The sequence below is a fragment of the Vulpes lagopus genome, chromosome 6, assembly GCF_018345385.1.
Source record: "Vulpes lagopus strain Blue_001 chromosome 6, ASM1834538v1, whole genome shotgun sequence".
NCBI lineage: Eukaryota > Metazoa > Chordata > Mammalia > Carnivora > Canidae > Vulpes > Vulpes lagopus.
This window is the reverse complement of record NC_054829.1, coordinates 25,526,526-25,542,659: the sequence shown is the minus strand read 5'-3', so window position 1 is coordinate 25,542,659 and position 16,134 is coordinate 25,526,526. Positions and strand designations below refer to the sequence as shown.

General features: G+C 40.0%; 1 protein-coding gene across 3 annotated transcripts in view; it reads left to right on the top strand.

The window, feature by feature from the left end:
* Positions 1-610: 610 nt before the first annotated feature.
* Positions 611-16,134, top strand: part of YLPM1 (YLP motif containing 1) — a 75,913-nt gene continuing 60,389 nt past the window's right edge. For all 3 annotated transcript variants that reach the window (XR_005988407.1, XM_041758893.1, XM_041758892.1), the window contains exons 1-4: positions 611-1,646; positions 10,952-11,188; positions 12,244-12,423; positions 13,403-14,397. Coding sequence is in view for 2 of the 3 variants with exons in the window: in XM_041758893.1 (XP_041614827.1) it covers positions 771-1,646; positions 10,952-11,188; positions 12,244-12,423; positions 13,403-14,397 (2,288 nt within the window). In the remaining variant the exon portion in view is untranslated. The remainder of the gene's footprint in view (positions 1,647-10,951; positions 11,189-12,243; positions 12,424-13,402; positions 14,398-16,134) is intronic.

Below are 16,134 nucleotides of genomic sequence, written 5' to 3'. Positions count from 1 at the left end.
GTTATCTTTCATGTAACATCTGCAGGAATTGGCGTATCTATCTCCAAAATATTTCTATTCTTCACAGATTTGTTCCGGATTATTATTATTTTCTTTTTTTGTTGGTTAGAATTGAATTAATTCTATTCATTTAATTTGAGGAGAACTGGCATGTCTACATTTTCCCCTCTTTTCATTCAGGATCATGGTAAGCCTCTCCATCATTGCAAGTCTAATTTACTCCCCTCGGATATGATTCCGTACGGTTCTGTAGTTTTCTTCATATACATTCCACATATTTATTAGAGTTATTCCTACTTGTTTCATGGCTTTGCTGTTGTTGTTGAGATTGTTGCTATTGTGAATGGAACCTTGTTTTTTTTTTTTTTTTTCATTCAAAAATGAGCCCGTGGAGCGATAGGATCTCTACCACCCCTTTCAGCTCTGAGACTCTATGGTTCCTCGGTTCTATGAGAACATTCTACTCGCACGTACATTATCCGGACCGGAAGGAAGATGGCAACCGAGAGTCGCCAAGGAAAGGGTCGCTCTATCTTGCCTTTGTTCTCCTCTCGGTGGCTACTGCGCAGGCGTAGTCGCCCCAGTGTCGTCCCCGCCTTCCCGGTCGCGGGCCCAGCTCGGTAGCGCCGGCGCACTGGCGCGCTCCGTTTACACGCTCCGGGGCCTGTAGGCGCCGCGAGTTCCGGCTGTCGCCGTCGCCGCCGCAGCTCCTGGAGGTCGGTTGCGACGAGTAACGGCGCCGGGACGAGCCCTGCGCCGCCTTCTCCGATATGTACCCGAATTGGGGCCGGTATGGCGGGAGCAGCCACTATCCGCCGCCGCCGGTCCCGCCGCCGCCACCGCCGGTGGCGCTTCCTGAGGCCTCGCCGGGGCCCGGGTACTCGAGCTCGACGACTCCCGCGGCCCCCTCCTCCTCGGGCTTCATGAGCTTCCGCGAGCAGCACCTGGCGCAGCTCCAGCAGCTGCAGCAGATGCACCAGAAGCAAATGCAGTGCGTGCTCCAGCCCCATCACCTTCCTCCGCCCCCCCTGCCGCCCCCGCCGGTGATGCCCGGGGGCGGCTACGGGGACTGGCAGCCACCGCCACCACCGATGCCCCCGCCACCCGGGCCGGCCCTCAGCTATCAGAAGCAGCAGCAGTACAAACACCAGATGCTCCACCACCAACGAGATGGGTCTCCTGGTTTGGTTCCCATGGAGCTGGATTCCCCCCCTGAATCTCCCCCTGTACCGCCGGGGTCCTATATGCCCCCGTCCCAATCTTACATGCCCCCACCTCAGCCGCCACCCTCGTACTACCCCCCGGCCTCGTCCCAGCCCTACCTGCCTCCCGCTCAGCCGTCCCCTTCTCAGTCCCCACCTTCCCAATCCTACCTGGCACCCACCCCTTCTTATTCTTCCTCTTCCTCTTCCTCGCAATCCTATTTGAGCCATTCCCAGTCCTACTTGCCCCCTTCTCAGGCATCTCCTTCCCGCCCCTCCCAGGGCCATTCTAAATCCCAACTACTAGCTCCACCGCCACCGTCCGCCCCTTCTGGGAATAAGACAACTGTCCAGCAAGAGCCTTCGGAGAGTGGGGCCAAGAACAAGAGTGCTGAACAGCAGCAAGCTGCCCCTGAGCCAGATCCCTCAACAATGACTCCACAGGTAAGAAAAGCATATGCCTGAGCCTCATCTTTCACCTAAAGGGCCCTAAGTGAGCAGGCCTCAGGGCTTTAACCCGTGTTTAGGCTAATTCCAACACAATGAATAGCTAATTTACACTCCAAAGGGTTCCTTAAGAGTCAGAAGTCTGACACCCCAGCTTTTCAAGTAGCTAAATGTAGATTATTAAAAGAACAGTTGTTTGAAGATGTTCCTAACGTCCACGGAATAGTGGGGTGGCTCAAGAGTTACTTCTTAGGTTTGTTCTTTGGTTCCCTTTGACCGACCTCCTAGATTTTGTTGCTTTTGCAAAGAGCTTTGTTTTAAAATTGTATTTTAAACTCAAATTTCCGTTTGTGAGGCAGCATAGAAAAGAGGCTTCCCAAAGGGTTGATACTTGAAATGTATACAAACCTTTTGACTAGTTAGCTTCTTTAAACAGGTATTTAGGGGCCACTGATAGCTTGTCAGCTTCGTGAATTACAAAGTGTTAGTAAATGAAGAATGGAAATCTTGTTCTTATCAGGAGTATCCTAATTATACTTATAGACACATATGCAATACATAGGAAGTCTCTTCATCTTTGACCTTTTTGGGAGTCTCTTGGTTATTTTAAGGAATGAACCCATACAGCCCTTTCTCACATCAAGTTTTAAGACATAAGCAATTTGCTTACGGAGTGACTTGTTACCATTCAACTGCCTTGGAATTTGGCCAAGGTGAAAATAAGTTAGTGATATCTCTTCCTTCATGAGAGAGCCATTCCTCTAAACTTCTGTTTTAAGTGATGCTTCCTACAGAGCAAAGACGGATTGGATAGCAGTAACTAATGAATTCCTCCCTTAAGAAAGAAGATAGAACTCTCAAGTAGAATAAATAACTTGTTATGATTTCTTAACATAGACACTTTGAGCAATTACTAATCTACCTTAGATCCCCTAAGTGAAAAAAAGAGTCTTTTAATCTACAGACTCAGATTTATATATAAAAGATTTTCAAAAGATAGGTTGTGGTACTCTAATTTTATAGTGGTTTAGCATTAGAAATTAAGAACATACGCAAGTTGTTTTAGGTAAGCCAGATGTTGTACTTGGCACATCATCAGGAGAAAACGCTTGTGATGCTGAAGTGAAATAGGAGAATAAGGGATTCTGCTGGTTTACACCAAATTAGTACCATCCTACCAAGTTATTTCCCCCAGATGCCTCTATTAGAGAAAATTTCTGTCCCCATTCCCAACGCATTCCCAGTGCTTTGTTGTCAGCCTCAGAGTTAGTCCAAGTCAAAGTACAACATCAATATATTCCTCTCTACTAGACTTTTTCTGGCCTTTTAGATAGACAAATAAATTGTTTTTGGAAGGAGGGGAGGAGGTATCTGACCAGTCATTAATACAAATACTTACATGAACACTGGTTTGCTGGTTTTGCTTTTCTTCTGCCTTTGTACTCTTTTCTATATTGAACTTCCTTCAGTACTTTGAGTATTCATTGCCTCCAATTCTTTGGTGACAGCCAGAAAAAAAATGGAAGATGAAGCTTGAGAAGTATGTGGGCCAGACCAAGAAGGGCCTTGTAAGCTTGTTTAGGCTTTCTTATCTCTGTCTAGAATTCCTCCCAATTTCCTCAACCTCCTCTTCCTGCCTTATAGTTGTATTGTTTTCAAGGTACATCTCAAATATCAGGGTCTCAGTAAAGCCATCCCTGAGCTCACCTATCTGGTTGGATGTTTTTCAGATTGTAAGTCCCTTGTAAACAGGGACCATCTCACTCATCTTTTTATCCTCTGTAGCACCTAGGACAGTGCCTTGCAAACTGTAGGCTCTCTACAAAGATTTGTTGAGTAAGCTATAAGAGTTGTTATGTTCTAGACTTAGGATACTTTGGCTTATTAGATTACACAGGTTTTCTTCATACCAGTGCTGGTCTCTGACAATGAACCTTTCTGCCAATTTATTATTTTTTGGTTCATATTTTAATTTTGGAATATGTTAGAAATTTTTATGGCAAAAGATGATAAACACAAAAGTAAAGAAAATGGTATGATTTCTCCTATAAACCCATCAATCAGATTCAACAGCTATCAAGATTTTACCATGTTTACTTCACCTATGCCTTTTTTTAATTGTTGCTGAAATATTTTAAAGGAAATCTTTGATCTCATGTCATTTCTACATTCCATTCTTAGTCATGGGTTTGTTTTTTTTTTAATGGACCTTTTCTTAGGTAAATACATTATAACACCTACAAAAAGTAACAGTTTCTTTGTATCATCCATCTAATTACCTGCCCATTCAGATTTCCCCTATTGTCTTATCATACTAGATGGAGTTAAAAATAATTATTTGATATCATCCATGTTAACATTCCCCAATGGACTCAATCATGTATTATTGGTTTATTCAGATTTTATCAGGATCCAATGTAGACATTGTGAGCAGGATCATTCTTTGTTGTGGAGGGCAGTCCTTGGCCTTATAGTATGTTTAGCAGCATCTCTGGCCTGTCACTACTAGATGTTGGTAGCAGCCTCCAATGGGAAACAAAAATGTTTCCAGGCGTTGCCAAATATCCCTTGGGGTTTAAAATCACCCTCCATTGAGAACTGATCTAGATTAATCTCTCCTATTCTCTTTTCCAACCCCATGCCATTGAACTTGATGAGAAGTCTATCTCAGTTTTGTATAATATCCCACATTCTGGATTTGTCTGCTTACTCATTGTTCTTATCATTCGACTTGTTACACTCTCTTTCACGCTTCTGGTAAACTTGGAAAGCTTATTCTTAAGTTCACCTTTCTTTTGACAAGTATACTTCGTTACCAGGGTGGTGCTGTGTACTTCGTTTGTATTCCATCAGGAGACACACAATGCCTGGTTATTCCACTATTAGCAGAGCCAAGATTGATCAGTAGGTAACAATAGTCTGGTCCCTCCATTGTAAAGCTTCCCATCAATTTTGCCTCTAATGTTTTTTTGTTTGTTTGTTTTTGTTTTTTGTTTTTTTTTAAGATTTTATTTATTTATTCATGAGAGACACACAGAGAGAAAGAGGCAGAGACACAGGCAGAGGGAGAAGCAGGCTCCATGCAGGGAGCCCGACATGGGACTCGATCCTGGGTCTCCAGGATCAGGCCCTGGGCTGAAGGCGGCGCTAAACCGCTGAGCCACCCAGGCTGCCCTGGGTTTTATCTAGTGACTTATCCACTGATAGTCTTTGCTTGAGTAAATTATTTCTTTGTTGAAGGTTATAACATGGTGATTTTTTTTCGTAGCATTGCTTCTACATTTACTATATGGAATTCTGTAAAGAAAAACTTTCATTAACTGATTAGGACTACTTAATTGGAGATATAGTTGGTATGGGAAAGATAGGATAAATGCTTAATATTCTTCCATTTAATTTCTAGTTTTCAGAGTAAAGCATTGGTGATTTAATGGAATGTGTCATTTTGAAGAATTAATTTTCTATGTATTTAAAGGGCTGGCTAGGTAAAATGCATACTAGCCAGTTTTTTTTTCATAAATTGTGACTTCATTTATCTTTTAGTTCTCAAAACTTACATAAAGCTCTTGACTTTGATTAGAATTTTTAGTCATTTAAAAAAAAAGAATTTTTAGTCATTTATTTGATATCCAAGTACTTATTGAGTAGCAACTATGTGCCAAGTGCCGTGCTTAGCTTAGTACCAGAGTTGAAGAAAATAGACATGGTTCTTGCTCTCATTGACTTGTCCCAATGGGAAGAACAAGACATTTAATAAGTCATTATGAGGAGTGCAAGGTGCTGTGGGATTATAAAATACACAATATCACTAGACTATTTCATGAAGAATGGGTTTTTGTTTGTCTTCTAGTTTTAAGCTCACCATTGTATTTACAGTGTCTTACTCAGGGTCTAGCACATAGTAGGTGAAGAACAAAATTTTTTTTTTTTTTTAAGAACAAATATTTTTAAGTGATTAGTTATAGTTGAGAGCTGTAACCTAATTGAAGAGGCCTTCCTTTGTAAGTGATATTTAAGTGAAACCTGAAGAATGAGTAGGAATTAACCAGATAGCATTAAAAGTAAGGCTTCCTGAAAGCTCCAGGTGAGAATGGTAGACACAAACCAGATCAGGGAGGGCCTATGAGGATTTTGGGGCAGTTGGAAGCCAATGAAGGATTTTATATAGTCGAATGTGACAGATTGGCATTTGTGAAAGCTCATTGTGTTTGGTGTGTGGAGAGTGGAATTGAGAAAAGCAAGGATGATTTATAGAGAATACTTAATAGAATAATCCAGACAAGAGATAACAGTGGCTTGGACTTGGATGGTGACAGAAATAGAAGTGGAAAGACTGGAGAAATATTTGTGTGCTAGAACCTAATTGGAGATTGAGTAGTAGCAGAGAGGGAGGTGTCAAGGATGATTCCTGAGTTTTTGGAGTAGACTGCTAGGTAGATGGTTGTCCCATTTACTAATAAAATAGGAAAACCTGGAAGAAGAGGAAGAACAGGTCTGGGGATGATGTGAAAGGATGAGTTCAGTTTTAGACCTACTGAGTTTGAGGTCCTTGAGCCACATGATTCCAAATGGAGATGTTCAATAGGAAGTTAGCTATAGATAGGTCTGGAGTCTAGGAGCGAGATCTTGGAGACATGACAGACTTGTGAGTCATCAGTATAAATATGGTATTTGGGGCACAGAAATGGATGAGGTCTCCTGAGGTATGTGTGTAGAGTAGGGATAGAGTTTAAAGGATGTTAATCCGAGCCCCACAGAATCTCAGTATCTAGGGGAACCAACAGAAGAAAGACCAAATGGGTAGATGAAAGTCAGGATAGTGCAGTCCCGCGGAAGTGCAAAGAGGACTGTTTCTAGGAGGAGGGAGTGCTCAGCTGTAGCTGTAGCACCACCACTGACAGGTCAAGCAGGATAAAGACTTTGAGTTATCTTTTGCATTTACTGACATGTAGATTATTGTTGACCTTGGCAGGAGCAGTTCATAGTGACTGAAGCCATATTGCATTGATTTGAGGAGTGATGGAAGGTGAGGAAATGGGGATGGTGAGTATAGACAACTCTTTAAAGAAGTTTGACTGAAGGAGAGAGAGAGAGAGAATGAGGGCAGGAGCTGGAGGAAGAGGTTGAAATAGAGGAGCTTTATTTTTTCATTTTTCTTTCTTTTTTTTTTTTAGATGGGACTAAGATTATCTGGTGACTTTAATTCCTGCAGTAGAATGTAAACCTCAAAAATACTGAAAATAACTATGTTTTAAATAAGTCTAAAAAATGGAAAACCAATTCACTATTTTGCCAGATTCTCCCCACCCATTGCTTTAGGATGTAAGACATAGGACATTTAGTGTTATAGGCATTTCCAATAACTTGGATAGGAAAGGCAACCTTCCAAAATTAATCTCTAAAACATCTCTCTCTCTCTCTTTCTCTCTCCATCTCTCTTCCTCCCCACCTCACACACTCTTTGCTTTACATTACCCTGTTTAGAAAATCATTTAGTACCTAGTTCATTACTGTACTATAGCAAGTGGTCAGTTGATGCTTGCTGAATAAATTAGCATCTTTTTAATAATGATATTTGTGACAAGTAGTTCTTACATCCTTTTTAACTCTCTTCATTCAGTCTCTTTGAGTGTGACATATGCAGTGATTTTCCTCTATGAATTAACATCCCATGTGAGATGGAGTTGTCTGATATGATGGAGCAAATGGAAAAACTGGCTCTAGGTTTGCTTTGGCTTCATTAGGAAGTCGAGGCAGGTTTTATTCCTTTCTAAAACAGAAATCACTTTTCTCTTGGGGACACTGAAGACATATATGAATGATGCTCCTTTGTAGAGCTTTAAAAATGTACCAGAGCCTAGTCTTAGAACTGAAATAGATCTGGTTTCTGCTTATTGGATTCGTATGAAATAGAAATTGACCTGTAGTGCATACTCTCAGCAAATCAACCAGTATTCCAGCTCCTAACAAAGTTAGACCTAGGCTAGGTCTAAGACAAAGATGGGAAGCATTGACAATAAGGTGGATACATACAAATTGATCAAGAATCTAGATCTGTGTAGTAGCCATTGGCTTCTAGTTTATGAAAGATGGTTTGCATCTTTGTATCTTTTAGTGATGCTTTCAAAGCAACTAAAAACTAAGGGAAGCTTCTAACTTCTACTTGAAAGAGACTGGGTTTATTAATTTTTTTAAGCTGAAAGATAAGCCTGTTGCTATTTTCATAAAATAGTAAAAGAATGTTGAAAATATTTTAATGGTACATTATTGTCAATTATCATGGCCTATGTGCTGTTTTTGTTTTTTTTTTTTTTTTAATGTTCAATAGAAAAGGTAATTACATCTCTGGAGCGGATGATTATGTGCATGGAAATTAAACACAGAATAACTCAATCATGACCCAGACTTCAAGATGCAGGTAGTGAGATGGAATTTTTTCCTCCCAATGGTTTGGAGCAAGTTTCAGGTCATAGAAATAAGTGGCCTAGAAGGGAAGTCTTCGGTTGATCAATAACTATTTATTGACATTCCTCCTGTGCTCCAGCTCTGTGCTTAAGCACCAGATAGGATATAAGAAAAGCATGAGACAGCTCTCTCCCAAGAAAATTATATTCTGTGAGTAAAAAAACAAATAATAAAACATCATAGTGAGAAAAGAGTATATTGTATATGTCTTATGTATTTTGTTTGCCTGTGGGAAATTGGAGAGGATGTACACTAAAATATTAACAGTATAGAAAATCCTGGCTATTCAAGGATAATAAATCCCAGTGAATCTAAGCAAAACGAATCTATTTAACATAGGGACCAAAAGTTTCATGTAAAAAATAAGTAAAATTTATTTTAAAAATTTAACTTGGGACACAACCTTTAAAAAACAGAGCTCAAAGTCATAAGGAATAGCTGTCTTAGAATGAACAAAGAATAGTGTTGATTTGGTTTATGTACTATATTTTTTATGACAAAATTATATGGCAGTATTATATATCATCTTTTACTTTGGTTTTGGATATGTTGAAAAATGTAGGAATTTATCAGTTTTTCTATGGGCTATTTTTTTTTTTTTTTTTTAAGATTTTACCTATTTATTCATGAGAGACACAGAGAGGCAGAGACATAGGCTGAGGGAACATCAGGCTCCCTGTAATGAGCCTGATGTGGGACTCAATCCTGGGATCACAACCTGAGCCAAAGGCAGACGCTCAACCGCTGAGCCACGAAGGCATCCCTCTAGGGGCTATTTTCAACCTTTGATATTCGTGTCATTCTCTTTTGCAGTTCCTATTATAAAAAATGTGATTGTTAACTGGCAGGATTTCTGTTAGATCCTCAGCTATCAGTAATGAGTTCCAAAGCTCTCCAACATCAGTTTCATAAAATCCTGCATTCTTATAATTGTAGTAGAAATACATGCTGTTGTTAATTATGGAAGTATAAAAGATGGTATGTGAGTGAATATTTTCATGTTATGACAACTTTTTACTTATGCAACCTTGTAACCATAGGGAGTTATATAATGAATGCTGGGAAAATGAAGATCCTATAGTTATGTCTGAGTGGTGAGATTTTATTTAATTGATTTTTTTTTTTAAGATTTTATTTATTTATTCACGATAGACAGAGAGAGAGAGAGAGGCAGAGACACAGGCAGAGGGAGAAGCAGGCTCCATGCCAGGAGCCTGATGTGGGACTTGATCCCGGGACCCCAGGATCACGCCCTGGGCCAAAGGCAGGTGCCAAACTGCTGAGCCACCCAGGGATCCCCTTAATTGATTTTAATTCATTAGTTATCACTTATTTGTATAGTTGATTCTCTTTATTTGAGGTATTTGTGTTCCATAAAGTTGCCAAGAACGTTGAATTAGTGAATACTAACCCAATGCTCCTAGGGGAATTACAGGGTTAGGTTTCTGTGAGTCTTTGGTCTCATTTTCATCAACCAGTTAATACATAACCTGTTTTATATGTGCCCCTGTTTAATGACACCTTTAATATATTTTGTTGATTCATTAATATTGAACTCAAAGCCAGCAGCATAACGCATGTCTGAATGAAGTTTATCTAACATGTAGATTTTCTATGTGAAACATATCACAGGTTTCTTGCACTTAGGAACACTAGACAGCACACCAGCCTATGCTTGTGGCCATTTTAAACAGCAAAGTCACCAACAAAAAGCACAGAAATCTGAAAAATGTGTTCCTAAATAGACTGTGAAAAGCACACTTATTTACAGTATAAGAGCTAAACAAAAAGGCAGACCATATCCTTGTTCTGTAACAGCAGGAAATGTGCAAGTCAGGCAACTCAGATTTTTCACCACTCCACTATGCATGTCCACAAATGATAGCCAAAGTTTCCTGAGTATTGATTTTGGAGTTAGAAATAAACTTTAGCAAGTAGGCATATTTGCAAATATAGAATCCATGACTAATGAGGATCAGCTGTATTTTCTAATTATTTCTTCATTAAAGTTCTTATTGTAGTTTTTTCTTTTTTGTTGTAGTTTTTTTCAAGTAGAAACACAAAACAAACTTTCAGAAAATTAAAGTACAATATAATTTGGAGGACAAAGCTGAGACTTTTAAAATGAGTAGAATTCTAAAAAAAGTATATTCTCATTTATCTGTATAGAGCTGGGATACAACAGGTGTTTAAAAGAGGAAAGAGCACCAAAGGAGAGAGAAGTCAGAGAAGGGACAGAACTATTTGGCTATATATTCATTACTTACAAGACCCCTTGGATAAATCTACCCCAGCTAATGGCAGGCTCAAAACAAGCAGCTGTGAATACTAATAGGATTTCCTCTGAGCTTTTTAACATTTTTTTAAGTTTCTTTTTTTTTTTTTTTAAGATTATTTATTTATTTATTCATGAGAGACACACAGAGAGAGGCAGAGAGACACAGGCAGAGGGAGAAGCAGGCTCCATGCAGGGAGCCCGATGCAGAACTCGATCCTGGGACTCCAGGATCATGCCCCGGGCCGAAGGCAGGCGCTAAACCGCTGAGCCACCCAGGCGTTCCTCCTCTGAGCATTTGTCAAAAAGACTGCTCTCACTTCCAAAAGTGTGTGGTAAAAGAGTAGAGAAGTATGTTGAATTAATATGTATGGTTTAACTTAAATGTATATATTTGGGGGAGGAATTGAAAGATCTTGTTTACTTGTCTTTCTGAGTCTGGCTTTGCCCTTTCCTACATATAGACAGATGAACACAGGTACAAACGCAGGTCTCTATCAACACCAAGTTGCAGATATATAGGAGTTTTAGTTAAAATTCTTAAAAATGCTTTCTGTTGTAGGAACAGCAGCAGTATTGGTATCGGCAGCACCTTCTTAGTTTGCAGCAGCGGACAAAAGTGCATCTGCCAGGTCACAAAAAAGGTCCTGTCACAGCAAAGGATGCACCGGAGCCGGTAAAGGAAGAAGTGACTGTACCTGCAACTAGTCAAGTACCAGAACCCCCTGCATCGGAGGAGCCCCCATTACCACCTCCTAATGAAGAGGTACCACCTCCTCTCCCACCTGAGGAACCCCAGGTAACCATAAAACTAATTACTTGGTGTTTAATAAGTTGTTTAGCTTTTTTTTTTCTGATTCGTTTATATAAACCTTTGTCAAAATAGATATATATTTTGATTTTTTTTTTAAGTACATGCAAAATTCTGTTATGGAATAATCAGATAAATGCCTGATCAAGTTTAGAAAAGGCATTTTTCTCATGGTTCAAGTGAGTGAAGAATTAGACACTTCTGAATTAAGGCTCTCTCAGCACTAAAGGGAAGTCAGGGCGTTTTCATATTGGCAGCACAGGGCAGTAGTTATGAGCCTAACCTTCTGTTGTCAAACTACTGGGGCTGTAGTCGAGGCAGTGCCATTTGCTGGGGGTGACTCTGCACAAATTAGTTAGCCCGTGCTACAATTTCCTCATCTGCAAAATGGGTATATTCAAATAGTAGCTATCTTATAGAGCTATTGAAGCATTAAATGTGATAATCCTTGTCACTTAACATACTAACTGACACATGAAAAGTTCTCACTTTGGTCCAAAGATAGTTGTTCTCCCAAGAGCCTCTGTGGAATCTGTGAATCATAATGATGACATTGTAGTCTCTCGGTTAATGTGGGGGCACCTGGTTGACTCAGTGGTTGAGTGTCTACTTTTGCCTCAGGTTGTGATCCCAGGGTTCTGGGATCAAGTCCTGCATCCAGGCTCCCCGCAGGGAGCCTGCTTCTCCCTATGCCTATGTCTCTGCCTCTCTGTCTCTCATGAATAAATAAATAAAATCTTTAAAAAAATGGCTAATGTGAAAAAAAATATTTCTCATAGGATGCAGAGCACATAGCTATAAACTGACTCTTATTACTCCAGTAAAGACTAGAATTTATAAGCTCCTTTGTATTAGTATTCATGATCCACAGTGTAAGTAGAGCCAGATATTTTATCTAAACATAAAATAACTTTTCTCAGTCAGCCAGAGTGTAGGGATTCTGGACTTTATAATACAATACTTTAAAAAATATTCAGGTTGTTTGTTAATTTGGTTGCTGTTTTATTGCTTACATAAAAGTGTATTCTCTCTCTTATCTTTAGTCTGAAGACCCAGAAGAAGATGCGAGGTTAAAACAGTTGCAGGCTGCAGCAGCACACTGGCAGCAGCACCAGCAACATCGAGTTGGCTTCCAGTATCAGGGAATAATGCAGAAGCATACTCAGTTACAGCAGATCCTCCAACAGTACCAACAGATCATACAGCAGCCGCCACATATGCAGGCAAGTGCCTCCTCAGCTGACACATGGTGGGAAGTTGCCCCAAGTCATTTAAAGGAGTTGTTATTCCTGAAAAAGATTTAAATGTGAAGAAGGAGAGAAATTAAATTAGATGTTTCCAAGGGGGTTCTGAGTAGTTCTCTGTCACATCACCATGAGTTTGGGAAGTACAGCTTTATGAAAATGCTGTTGGGAGGGCGGGGCAGGGCTAGTGGAGTCTTCTGTTGTGGAGTCTCTGTCGAGTCTTCTGTCCACCCAAGCAGGTGTTAGAGGCCCATTGCTAAGAGTTTTAAGAACCTCAGATTCTTTCTTTTTTTATGATTTTATTTATTTATTTGACAGAGCACACGCAGGGGGAGAGGCAGGGAGAGGGAGAAGCAGGCTCCCTGCTAAGTAGGGAGCCTGATGTGGTGCTCCATCCCAGGACCCTGGGATCATGACCTGAGTCAAAGGCAGACACTTAACTGACTGAGCCACTCAGGTGCCCCAGAACCAAAGATTCTTATCATGTAGTTTCAAGTTGCCTACAAATCACTACAGTGACAGACAAGCAAAAATCCACCAAAAAGATCACAGCAACCACCACAGAAACCTAAGGAAATACACCATAAAAAATACTTGTCCTTCTTGTACCTTGAAGACACAAACTTGTGTCTGTATGTCCATAATAATAGATCATTTTTCAAGTTCTTAAAATTATCCATTGTAATATTAAAAGGGTGAAAAATAATTCTTGTTAAGATAGGTATTTGCTTTAGTGTTTAGTTAGTTCTCCAACTCTGGGGCAACATAGAAATGAGTCAAAGGAAGAAAGAATGATTATCATTGAATAGATGTGACAAGTTTATCCCTTACTAGCCTACAAAGTCTTTAGTGTTTTAGTTTCCTAAGATACAAATGCCCTTGATTCCTTAATTTTTTAACTTGTGATTAATTCTCTTATATGAATGTCTTGAAATAATTGTCACCCCTTTATTCGTAGACCATGTCTGTAGACGTGCAGCTGCGGCATTATGAGATGCAGCAGCAACAGTTTCAACATCTCTACCAAGAATGGGAGCGGGAGTTTCAGCTGTGGGAGGAGCAGCTCCATTCTTATCCTCATAAAGATCAGCTTCAGGAGTATGAGAAGCAGTGGAAAACATGGCAGGGACATATGAAAGCGACTCAGACCTATCTCCAGGAGAAAGTCAATTCATTTCAGAACATGAAGAACCAGTATATGGGGAACATGTCAATGCCACCTCCTTTTGTTCCATATTCTCAGATGCCTCCACCTCTACCAACAATGCCCCCTCCAGTATTGCCCCCATCATTGCCACCACCAGTGATGCCCCCTGCCCTGCCTACTTCAGTGCCACCGCCCGGCATGCCCCCCCCTGTGATGCCGCCTTCTCTACCCACCTCTGTGCCCCCACCTGTGATGCCTCCATCTCTCTCTTCTGCAGGGCCACCACCGGTTCTTCCCCCACCTTCCCTCTCTTCTGCAGGGCCACCACCGGTTCTTCCCCCCCCTTCTCTCTCCTCTGCAGCACCTCCACCTGTCTTGCCCCTCCCACCATTGTCTTTAGCCACACCTCCTCCGGGATTACCTCCCCCTGGGGTTCCACAAGGGATACCTCCTCAGTTAGCCACAGCCCCAGTTCCACCAGCCTCCAGTTCTCAGAGTTCACAGGTTCCAGAGAAACCTAGACCAGCACTGCTTCCCACTCCTGTGTCTTTTGGTTCAGCCCCACCCTCAACCTACCATCCTCCATTGCAATCAGCTGTTAGTCCATCAGACCAAGTGAATTCTAAAGCCCCTCTGAGCAAGTCGACTCTGCCATATAGTTCATTCTCATCTGAGCAAGGACTTGGGGAGTCTTCAGCTGCTCCATCTCAGCCAATCACTGGAGTCAAGGACATGCCAGTGAGGTCAGGTGGACTGCTTCCAGATCCTCCTAGAAGCAGTTACTTGGAAGGCCCAAGAGGCCCAAGGTAGGTCTGCTTTTGTTTGGTTGGTTTGTTGGTTTGGTTTGGCTTTTTTGTTGATTTAGGCTGAGTAGGCCTTGGTGCTATATAAAAAGCTTTATTTATATGATTTTTATATTTCTTTGTACTTTTATATACATTCCTGGTTTACAGTTAATAACGTTAGTATTGTTCACTTATTAGACACAACATAATAAAAATCTAGAAATAGTAACGTGCCCCCATTTCTTTGATGTCACTGCTTTTATCCTATATGTAGAGATTACACTCCAGGATGAATGTCCTGTTTTAGAGTAATGCTTATCAATGTCTTATAGACTTTTTAACTTCAACAGTAATATTTATTAAGTGTACTTATCTTTTTTGGTTTTTTCCTTGATTTGACAAATAACTGAATTGGTAACTTCTCTTTGTTAGAGAATATGCCAGCTATTGGAGGTAAAGATAAGTCAAATTCTAGTGAAATAAGGCAACAAAATTTCATGTAAGGGTAGATACAGCTTTTATACATTTATTCAGCAAATATTTATTCCTGCTCTGTGCTTATAGCAGTGAATATAACAGAGTAGACAAAATCCTCACCCCCATGGAGCTCATTTCCTATATATTTCCCTCAATTTGGGAGATGTTTTCCTTATGTCTGCACCACATTTTTATTTAGAAAAGCACACAGAAAAAAAAAAAAAAAAAAAAAAAAGCACACAGGAAAATTTACTAGTAATCTCTAACTTTTTTTTTGCTTTGCTTTTTTTTTTTTTTTTAAAGTATTAAATTCATTTTTCCAAGTTTGTAAAAGTATATTTTTCCCCAGTTGGCCTACATGTTAATTTTTCTATAGAAAAACGTCAATCACATTTTTTTGCCAATTGTAAATTGTAAGAGAAATATATACTCCTTATACTAAGTTTAGATAGTACAGAAAAATATTTTAAAAAGTGAAAGTCCTAATTCCGCCATTGAGATAATTATTTTAAAAATGTCATAAAAATGAGATCATACTGAGCATATTGTCTTGTAAGCTTGCTTTTTTGCACTCGTCAGTACATTGATTAGTTTTCTATCTCAGTGTCAGTGTATCTATATTAACTATTTTAATTTAACCTTAATTTTGGCTTTTGGAAACCAAATATATCTTTGATTTGTTCACCAAATTTATAACTCTGAAAACAACATGGCACAGAACTCTACCATCTTATAATGACAGTTATATTCTTGACAGTTCTCTGGAAAGTTTTTTTCTAGCTTTGAACCTAAATGTATTGCTACAACTTCTACCTGTTAATTCTAGATCTGATTCTGTGGTGCAACACATAATTAACATGAACTCTCTGGGTGCCAGAAGCCTTGCCAGAAGCCATATATATGTTATCTCCTAGAGTCTTCTCAGCAACCTGTTAACTAGGCAGGTTCATACCCTACATTTACCCTTGACAGACTGAGGCTGAGAGGTTTGAGAAACTTGCTCAGCATCATGTAACTGGGAGAATAGAGCCTGAGTCCACACCCAATGGGAGCAGAGTCCAGGTGGTCCCAGAGCAAAAGCACTAGTTAAGCACTGTGTTTAATGCCATGATTAAGTGATATTCATACTGTGAGTGATTACAAGTACATTTTGTAATCTTGATTTATTTGGCATGTGTAACTTTTTTATTAGAATTCCTGCTTATCTCTTGGATTAAGCATTGCCTTTTAGATCTGGTGACTAATTTGCTATCTGAAAAGTACATTCTTAAGACCTTGTGA